The sequence below is a fragment of the Cucurbita pepo genome, unplaced genomic scaffold (assembly GCF_002806865.2).
Source record: "Cucurbita pepo subsp. pepo cultivar mu-cu-16 unplaced genomic scaffold, ASM280686v2 Cp4.1_scaffold000293, whole genome shotgun sequence".
Taxonomy (NCBI): Eukaryota; Viridiplantae; Streptophyta; class Magnoliopsida; order Cucurbitales; family Cucurbitaceae; genus Cucurbita; species Cucurbita pepo.
In genome coordinates, this window is record NW_019646541.1 from 27,054 (window position 1) to 37,332 (window position 10,279).

Here is a 10,279-nt window from a genome sequence, read left to right on the forward strand (position 1 = left end):
AAACCAAACCCGACCTTTAGCCACCTCCAAGATACCTGCAAGAGAGAAAAATAGTGAGAAGAACGAGAAAGATAGTGAGAAAACCGAGAAGCTCCAGCGAAGCCAAACCCTATGAAATCAACGTCGAAATCTACCCCTGGACGATGTGCCAGCCTTTTCGCTGTTTCCCGAAGGGGGTAGACACGAGGCGGTGTGCCAGTAAAGACGCTGGGCCCAAAGGGGGTGGATTTGGAGGCGGTCCCACGTCGATTGGAGGAAGGAAAGAGTGTCAGCGAGGACGCTAGGCCCCGAAGGGGGTGGATTGTGATGTCCCACATTGGTTGGGGAAGAAAACAAACCACCATTTACAAGGGTGTGGAAACCTTCCCCTAGTAGACGCGTTTTAAAGCCTTGAGGGGAAGCCCGAAAGGAAAAGCCCAAAGAGGACAATATCCGCTAATAATGGATTTGGGCCGTTACATGGAGAGTGCAAAGAGGTAACACAAGAACCAAAACCTCGTGGGAAAGGGAAAGAAACATCGTGAGCTTTCAGAAGAGCTTATCGTGGTACTGTTTTAAGTGCTCAAAGAACCTTATCTTGCTACCGAACGAAAAATCATAAAAATTATTAGATCGTAAAAAAAGACAATACAGTGATAGTCTATTGACCTTACGATCATAGTCAACTGAGATCTCGTAATCAACTTCACGAGTATCGTAGCTAGACACGAGAATCAGCAATAGCGAGAAATAGATTGAAAGAATAGGAAAAAAAAAGATAGAGAATAATATATAGTGAAAGCATATAATTATTATTAATTAAAAAAAAAAAAAAGTCGTTTTATCTGTTGACCGTTGAAAGAGTTCATGACGACGTCGTTTAGTTCATCGTGGCGCGCTATTCTTTCAGTTACTGTGAATGTTTGGGTTAGAACTTAACCTGTGTTCTTAATTGAGTCACCGGCTCACCTAACCCAGCGTTGAATCAACGTCGAAATCTACCCCTGGACGATGTGCCAGCCTTTTTGCTGTTTCCCGAAGGGGGTAGACACGAGGGGGGTGTGCCAGTAAGGACGCTGGGCCCAAAGGGGGTGGATTTGGAGGCGGTCCCACATCGATTGGAGGAAGGAAAGAGTGTCAGCGACGACGCTAGGGCCCGAAGGGGGGTGGATTGTGATGTCCCACATTGGTTGGGGAAGAGAACAAACCACCATTTATAAGGGTGTGGAAGCCTTCCCCTAGTAGACACGTTTTAAAGCCTTGAGAGGAAGCCCGAAAGAAAAAACCCAAAGAGGACAATATCTGCTAACAGTGGATCTGGGTCGTTACATGGAGAGTGCAAAGAGGTAACACAAGAACCAAAACCTCATGGGAAAGGGAAAGAAACCTCGTGAGCTTTCAGAAGACCTTATCGTGGTACTATTTTAAGTGCTCAAAGAACTTTATCTTGCTACCGAACGAAAAATCATAAAAATTATTAGATCGTAAAAAAAGACAATACAGTGATAGTCTATTGACCTTACGAGCATAGTCAACTGAGATCTCGTAATCAACTTCACGAGTATCGTAGCTAAACACGAGAATCAGCAATAGCGAGAAATAGATTGAAAGAATAGGAAAAAAGATAGAGAATAAGATAGAGTGAGAAAGCATATAATTATTATTAATTAAAAAAAAAAAAAAAAAGTCGTTTTATCCGTTGACCGTTGAAAGAGTTCATAACGACGTCGTTTAGTTCATCGTGGCGCGCTATTCTTTCAGTTACTGTGAATGTTTGTGTTAGAACTTAACCTTTGTTCTTAATTGAGTCACCGGCTCACCTAACCCAGCGTTGAAACTCTCCGCCTAGGGCCTTCTTCATTCCACATTTCTTCAATCGGAACAACAACAGGAAGCGGGTAATGGCTAGGAAGAAGATTCGAGAGTACGACTCTAAGAGGCTTCTCAAGGAGCATCTCAAACGCCTCGTTAATATCGATCTCCAGATCTGCTCTGCTCAGGTTAATATACACAATACATATTCTCTCGTGTTCTTATGTAAACCATCTGATTTGTCTTTGGTTTTCATCGTCGTACGCGGGAATTTGTTCAATTTCTGTCGTGTTTTTGGTGAAAATCTATCAAATTGGCGCAATCTTGTGTTGATGGCTCTGTCGGTTTGTCGATCTAGATTTTTATGAGTTTGCTTTCAAGTTTGGATTGGTTTTATGTTGTCGGATGGGATTTCAGTTCTAGATTGGGATTTGTTTATGCCGAGGTTTTGGTTTCGATTTTGTTTTCATCGGAAACAGTAACCGGTTGGATTTGGAAGCATTCTCCAGTTCAGAAATGAAATTGAAATTTAGATGTTTGAAGTGAAGTTATGGGACTCTTATCTTTTTAAGAAGCTCCTATTGTTCATTTCTTGTATAAGTGCATTTTGTTTGACTGTGTGAATCAATCAACCAGAGAGTTTGATTAGTCAATCATTTTGTTTCACTTATTGTCATATATTATTACATATCTGATGGAATTTGTTGAGCCACAGGTGAATCAGTCGACTGACTTCGCTGAGCTGACGAATAATGAACCGTGGCTGTCATCCACCCGGTTGGTAGTGAAACCGGATATGTTATTTGGGAAACGTGGAAAGAGTGGTTTGGTAGCTTTGAATTTGGATCTAGCTCAAGTTGCTGAGTTTGTGAAGACACGCCTTGGTGTGCAGGTGATTGTTCTTTCGCACCTTCATGATCTTTTGAATTCTATCTATCTCTGTTTGGTATGAACTGAGTGTCTTTTTATGATAGGTCGAGATGGGTGGTTGCAAGGCTCCAATTACGACATTCATTGTCGAGCCATTTGTTCCCCATGATCAAGAGTATTACCTATCTATTGTCTCTGAAAGGCTTGGCTGCACAATAAGTTTTTCGGAGTGTGGGGGTATTGAAATTGAAGAGAATTGGGATAAAGTAGGCATTGGATTTTCACTAACTTCTTCTCAGTACTGCAATTATATTTTCTCATCTCGGATTCGGGTGGCAAATTTTATTTGTTTTGTTTTCACACAGGTCAAGACAATTTTCTTACCAACTGAAAAACCTCTTACACCTGAGGCATGTGCTCCGTTAATAGCTACACTTCCTTTGGAGGTCAGTTTCATTTATAATTTGTTATGGAGTTCAATTTTCTATCTTCAAACACATTGTAGCCTTTTATTTTGTTTTTTTTTTTTTGGGGCATTTTTCTTGTCGATAAAGCAGAAGTTGTATTGATAACTAAGAGAACAAAAGAGAGAGGAATTTTCTTTTTGTTGGTATTTCCCCCCGTTGAGAAGTTAAAGTAGCATTGATAACCAAGAATACAAAACAATGCATTTCAAGGATATCCCAAAAAGAAGGAAAAAGAAAAAAAGAATGTATGATGATATCATTTAAGAACTGTTCAAGAATTTCCTGGAACTCTCAAGGTCTAGGTTATACAAAATTGACCGCAGCTGAGAGAGCGGGTCATCTAGACTGAAGTGAGTTTGGCTCACTGATCTACTTTAAAAGAGATCAACTCCTATCCTATCCACATTTTGTTGAAAACTAACCATCTTTTTGAATTGAAGGTCATACTTGTTTCAACGCAATGCCAAAAAGAGGAAATTTTATTAGAGACTTATAGTATGTAGAGAACCACTTAGAACTACAAAGATAATGGCTTTCCTGATGGTGTTGCCTTTGGCTAGACCACTAAACATCTCAGTTTCAGTAGCAGTTGATCAACCAATCAAATAGAATTCACTGATGTGCCTCACCTTTTCCGAACGGCAATCTCTCCTAATTCTTTAAGTTTATTTAGCAGCTGTGGACGGGAAACTGAGCAAGATCAATAGTAGATGTGAAGGTTGCAGAGAACAGATATAAATGTCAGTCTAGTAGTTAGTGATGGAGAACAGATTGAAAAAAGTCATCCATCCCAAAGCAGTGAGATGTTAATTTTATTTATTTTTTTATTTTTTAAGAAACCGAAAGGTATATTCCTCCACGGGAAAGAGAGAAACAGCCTCAGGACAAAGGTTGAGATTACCTCTCCCCACAAAACTAACAAAGTAGAGCCTTCCAATTGTTAATAATCATTAAAAGGCTTTAATTTCTAGAGAATTTAGTATGATTTGTACACCACCAAGAGGCATTGTGTTGTACCAAAAACCGAAAAGAATCAAAAGATGAGGACTTATTGCCACCATCAAGAGAAGGTGAGATGTTAGCTTAAGCTTCACATAATAATTTTTAGGATGTTCTTGAACGGGTAGGTCTGTAATGATTGTGTATGCTTCAAGTTTAAATTACCTGTGATAAAAAGTTCCACTTGCCAAGGCATATGATGTAGTCAGGGCATTGCCATACAAGCACCTATTGCCCCTCTTTCTCAATCTTTTTCATCTTGGAAATGGCGAATGCTGGAAAGAATTTCAAATACATCGACTGTACTCAGTTCAGTTATAAAAAAAATTCTCTGAAGTTCCATTGTGAATGTGCTACATGCTAGTGTTGAATAACACTTTAGGATTTAGTCTTCATTCCATTCTACCACTTTTGATGGTTTACTACAAATTTCCTGTATTGCTTACTTTACTATATACTCTTATTCTCAACTTTCTCATGGTTGAAAGAGTCCTTTATCTTTGTTAATTTAATTAATGATTTATTTTCAGCTCAGTTTTCCTCTAATTTTGTTATACTTACTGCACCATCTGTATTTGCCCAGATTCGAGGAAAGATTGGTGACTTCATAATGGGTGTGTTTAGTGTATTTCAAGGTACAATATCTGATGATGAAACCATCTTCTCGTAAATATTCTAGAGATGTATATGCCTAGGCATATATACGTGGCGCTTATCTAATGAGAGAATACTACTGTAGATATTTTTCACGGAGTTTTTGGACATCCATCCATATGCTTTCAGACAATTTTATCTCTAAAATAATGCAGAATAATGGCATTTGACTTTAGAGTATCTTAAATTCTCTACAGATCTGGACTTCACTTTCCTGGAGATGAATCCATTTACCCTGGTCAATGGGGAGCCGTATCCACTGGATATGAGGGGGGAATTGGATGACACTGCTGCCTTCAAAAACTTTAAGAAGTATTTTTTTTTTTGATAATATACATTCTCAGTACATTTTTTATTTACTAATGTATGCCACTCTTTTTGTTCACAAAAGAAACATGTTCGTTAATTCTCAGCCACAAAAGAAAAAAGAAAAATCATTTCCATGTGAAAAATGCATCCTTTGTGTTTCTCATCTGTGATATGCTGTTTTCAGATGGGGAAACGTTGAATTTCCTTTGCCCTTTGGTCGAGTGCTAAACCCTACAGAAAGCTTTGTGCACTCTTTAGATGAGAAGGTAACTCATTTTATGTCATTATTGATGCTTAGAAATAATCTATGTTTTCACTTCTCAATATTTGACTGAAGCCATGAAGGTTAATCATGATATGAAGTTGTAGATTAAACACTATGATTTGGTCTGATGATCAAAAGGACATCGTGTCTTTGACTCATGGGTTCAAACCATTTAAGATCTTTAAAGCTGTATGGTTTCTTCTTATAATGAACCTTTTTTGAATCGGTAGTTGTTCCACAAGATTGAGAGGAGCATAAATAATCTAGTCCAAATAATCATAATAAAAAAAGGAAAAGGGAAGTGTATAAAGTTAGAATTTGCATCTCTACTACAGAAGGCAGAAGTTTTAATCACATCATAGTGCTGATCTTGCAGACAAGTGCATCCTTGAAATTCACTGTTTTGAACCCAAAAGGGCGCATTTGGACGATGGTGGCAGGAGGGGGTGCTAGTGTTATATATGCCGACACTGTAAGTTGTCCTAAGACATTGTGCGACTCTCTTGATGATTCGATATGGTCCAAAGACATTGCTATTGATGCCACGTTGTCTATCACTGGTAGGTTGGAGATTTGGGTTATGCATCTGAGCTTGGTAATTATGCAGAGTACAGTGGAGCTCCAAATGAGGAGGAGGTGTTGCAATATGCCAGAGTTGTTATCGATGTAAGAATTAATGTTCACACGCCCTCGGTTCAAGCATCTCTATATGTCATAGGAATAATTTCTCTGTCACGGAAGTATTTAATTTTGAATCTTGATGGCATCCAGTGTGCTACTTCTGACCCTGATGGACGGAAGCGAGCCCTTCTAATTGGAGGAGGAATAGCTAACTTCACAGATGTTGCTGCTACTTTCAATGGAATTATCCGAGCTCTAAGGGAGAAAGTGCGTAATTATTAGAATGTTTTGTTCTTCAGTTCCTTTTTTTTTTTCCCTCTAAAAATTGTCTAATCTTTTTTAGTTATCTACCAGGAAACCAAATTGAAGGCTGCAAGAATGCATATCTATGTTCGAAGAGGCGGTCCCAATTATCAAACTGGTCTTGCAAAAATGCGTGTTCTAGGAGAAGAGCTCGGAGTTCCCCTCGAGGTATGGTACCTTCATATTTTTAATCCTTCTCTACCAAGTAGAACTTCTTGGCTTAATCATTGATTCGTCACATAATTCAAAGTGGGGTATTGGAATGAATCGATATCAATAAAGACGACCCTGGAGGGAAGGAATTTTTATGAAACGCATCATTTAGATTGTAGGATGGATGAACAAGTCCCCATTCTCCGCCATCACTGTAGACTGAAAATGGGTGGGAGGTTAGCTGTCTGTGTTCCAATAGCAGATACTCATTGTAAAACTTTGTTACAGCTCCTTAGACTCGGCATTGATATGCTTTATGCATTTTGTTTTGAACTTACCGCCCTCTCCCCACAGGTTTTCGGCCCGGAGGCCACAATGACTGGTATCTGCAAACAAGCAATCGAGTGCATTATGTCTGCTGCATAGTCCCACAACGCTTTTGTAGCTATGACCGAGTCGAAAGATGCAGTAAATGTCCTTCATATCTCGGTATCGTGTGCAGCGGGGAAGGTTAAGGGGAAGGGAAAGGGAAAGAGAGTTGTTTTTGTAGTCCTTGGGAACATTGTGCTTTGCCATATGAAGATGATAGCAGAGTTGGGATTGGATGTGTACTCATTTTGACTCAGTTTGCATTTGTAATTGGCTTCTTTTTTGTTCATGTGTTGGTCAATACAATACAATGGGGACGCAGCCTGAAAATGTATGGTTGTTTTTTTTTTGTTAGATGAACAGACTCTCTCCACAATGGTATGATATTATCCACTTTGAGCATAAGTTTTCATGATTTTGCTTTGGGCTTCCCAAAAGGCCTCGTACCAATGGAGATAGTATTCTTTGATTATAATCCCTAAATTAGCCGATGTAGGACTTTCATCATCCAACACCTCTCCTCGAACAAAGTACGTCTCCTCTTAATCGAGGCTCGACTCCTTTTTCTTTTATAGTCTTAGTCATTTTTTACTATGCCTTTAAAGGCTCAATTCCTTTTCTTTTGGAGTCCTTTTTTGACATCGACTCTCCACAATGGTATGATATTGTCCACTTTGAGCCTACTTTAATCATGGATTAGCTGTGCACTATTTCTTCTTTTCTTGTTCTTTAATTCTTCTCGCTCTTCTTTAATCTTGAATTAACTGAAGTTATATCCCAGATAGATACCTCATTTCTATATATTTTTAGTGTCTTTATTTTTTTATTTATATTGGTCACCTTAATACAATATGATACTTGTAGTGAACAATTTTTTACATATTGACCAACACTATATAACATTTTTAGATTAAGGTATTCATTTCATCTAGATATCGATAAAATTTCGAATGTCTATGAATATTTTTTCAATAATTATTTAAATAACTATTAATGAATTGAAATCCTTATTATTTATGTCGTCAAATCCATGAATTTAAGAAATATATGGGTAGAAATCTTACTATGAAATTTGAGTTTGACACATGAAGAAAATATGTGGGTATTTTCAGAGAATGTGAGTACTAGGGAAAAAAAAAATACAAGCAATATGGTCCCGGCGGGGCTCGAACCCGCGACCTTCGGCTCATAAGACCAACGCTCTAACCAACTGAGCTACGGGACCTGGTTGAAAATATATTGATATCTAAAATTATTCATTAAAAAAAACAAAATTTGATATTTAAATAAAACTCAATAGTCTGAAGGGCTTGTGGAATTTAGAGAATCAATTTTTGGTATATTTATTTTAAAATAATAAAATTAGAGGTTATTACATTCTACTGCTACTCAAAACTAAATATAATGTCTGGTTGAACACTTTTTCTATTATTATATATATATATATATATATATATATATATTTTACGTTTGTTATAGCTGGTTCTTATTGTTGGATGATGGAAGTCCCACATCGGCTAATTTAGGGAATGATCATGGGTTTATAAGTGAGGAATACACACAGAAAAAATAAAAAAAAGATTGGAAATATAATTAAAAAGAAGAAAAAAAAAAAAAAAGGAAACACAATAAGAGAAAAGAAAATATTTTTGAAAATGGTATTATTGAAAATGTTAAAGGTGTTAAACACGAGAAGAAAAAAGAGAATATCTCGAAAATGTTGAAGGGTATTAAATGGTTTGTATGAACAGAATACTATAACAAACATATATAAATATTTCAATAGCTCATATGAAGACTCTAACGTTCATGAAGACTCTAACGTATGAAGACTCTAACGTTCATGAATTGATGTCATGGGTTCACAAGACTCTAACGTTCATGAAGACTCTAACGTTCGCATGAAGTATAACACATGGACCAATCTAAATTAGAGAAACAATTTTGTAGAAGTTGAAACTTGAAATTGATGTCATGGGTTCACATAGGTTGACTTAGATTTTAATCGGCAAGATCGAACTTCCATCAAGAATAAATAATGTAAGCTAATCAGGTAAGTGACCTTACTATCAGCATGATTATATTTGAAGTTGACACGTGCCCCCTGGTTCTGCACGTGTCATATATATTGATATGTGTGAATTGTTTATGGAACAATATGCTTAGGATATGATATGTATATGTTATAATATGTGAATTGTATGATAATACTTACGGTACAATGTGTTCAATGATATGTTTGAGATAGGATACGAGAAGAATGCACTAACGTAATATAATGATAGGAGTAAGATATGTTCATGAAACGTTAAAGTTAGGTTATGTATCGAAGTGATATGGATATGAGAGATTGATAAAAACGATATAGTCACGATCGATTGATACAAGAATATGGTTAGGTTATGGGTAGAAAGGGATAGGATTATGATAGTTGATAGAATGATAGCGTCAGGATATGTTCCTGTAACAATATGACTAAGGTACGTTCATGTAACGATATTGAATTAATTAATTGATGTTTTGATGATGACAAACCTACCTTCAATTATTAACCATTCTCAGTATTTTTGTCCGTAAGGTTGGGAATAACGATTTCAACGTCTTTTTTGATTCACTCAAATTAGAGATAAAACGAAGAAGTTCCAGTCAAAACAAATACCCGACGTGATGATGTGGTGGCAAAATTGACATCATGGACCAATCAAATTCAAAACAAGATACCTGATGTGATGATATGGTGACAAAATTGACATTATGGACCAACGGCAAAATTGACATCATAGACCAATCGAAGTATGACATTTATAAATTTGGTAGAGTAATAAATGGTAGAGTTTTCAATTACGTTTATAAAAGTTTTTCATTATTTTTAAATTATAAAATCATTTCAATTACATTTATAAAAGTTTTCATTTTTATTAAATGGAAAGAAATTATAAAGATTTCATTTATATTTATGAAAACTAGTCGTTATTTTTAAATGAAAAAATTATAATGATTTCATTTATGAAAACGAATTATTACTTTTAAATGGAAAGAAATTATAACGATTTGATTTAGTTTTCATAAAGATAATTATTTGAATTACAAAATCATTTCAATTATAAAAATTTCATAGATTCATAAAACTTTTAATTATTTTTAAAATGTTACTCACAGTTTTCATTAACATTTTTTTTTATATTATTACATTCAAATATGTTATATATATATATATATATATATATATATATATATAAATGAAACATGTGGTCTATAATTTTTTACGATAAATTTAAAAATAAATAAATTTTATTTTTGGTTCACGTTTTAATGGTCCGTATCAATTTCTATTTTTACAACTTGATCGCTATTTAAACTCATCATCTCTTAGTATTTTTCACAACATAACACACAGAACATTTCTTTCCTCGATCTAATTTTTTTTTTTTAAAGAGCCTCCATTGTTGCTCTCTCCTTCCAATTCTATTTTTTTTTT

The 10,279-nt window shown here is 35.9% G+C and overlaps 1 protein-coding gene and 1 non-coding gene across 2 annotated transcripts; one reads left to right on the forward strand and one right to left on the reverse strand.

Moving 5' to 3' along the window:
• Positions 1 to 1,763: 1,763 nt before the first annotated feature.
• Positions 1,764 to 7,157, forward strand: LOC111784910 (ATP-citrate synthase alpha chain protein 2). Its single transcript, XM_023665433.1, has 12 exons — positions 1,764 to 1,979; positions 2,507 to 2,683; positions 2,766 to 2,927; positions 3,027 to 3,107; positions 4,711 to 4,762; positions 4,979 to 5,093; positions 5,275 to 5,356; positions 5,732 to 5,827; positions 5,920 to 6,021; positions 6,127 to 6,243; positions 6,331 to 6,447; positions 6,787 to 7,157. Exons 1-12 carry the CDS (start codon positions 1,881 to 1,883, stop codon positions 6,856 to 6,858), a joined length of 1,272 nt encoding a protein of 423 aa, XP_023521201.1. The 5' UTR covers positions 1,764 to 1,880; the 3' UTR covers positions 6,859 to 7,157.
• A 795-nt stretch (positions 7,158 to 7,952) lies between these two features.
• On the reverse strand, positions 7,953 to 8,026 carry TRNAI-UAU. Its single transcript has one exon. It is a non-coding gene; the product is annotated as a tRNA-Ile (tRNA).
• Between the last annotated feature and the right edge of the window lie 2,253 nt (positions 8,027 to 10,279).

What these genes read in the sequence shown, in the direction of transcription:
- LOC111784910 (XM_023665433.1), top strand. Translation starts at nt 1,881, where the DNA reads ATGGCTAGGAAGAAGATTCGAGAGTACGACTCTAAGAGGCTTCTCAAG. An exon ending in TCCAGATCTGCTCTGCTCAG is followed by an intron (nt 1,980 to 2,506) that starts GTTAATATACAC and finishes GTTGAGCCACAG; the next exon opens with GTGAATCAGTCGACTGACTT. An exon ending in GCCTTCAAAAACTTTAAGAA is followed by an intron (nt 5,094 to 5,274) that starts GTATTTTTTTTT and finishes TGCTGTTTTCAG; the next exon opens with ATGGGGAAACGTTGAATTTC.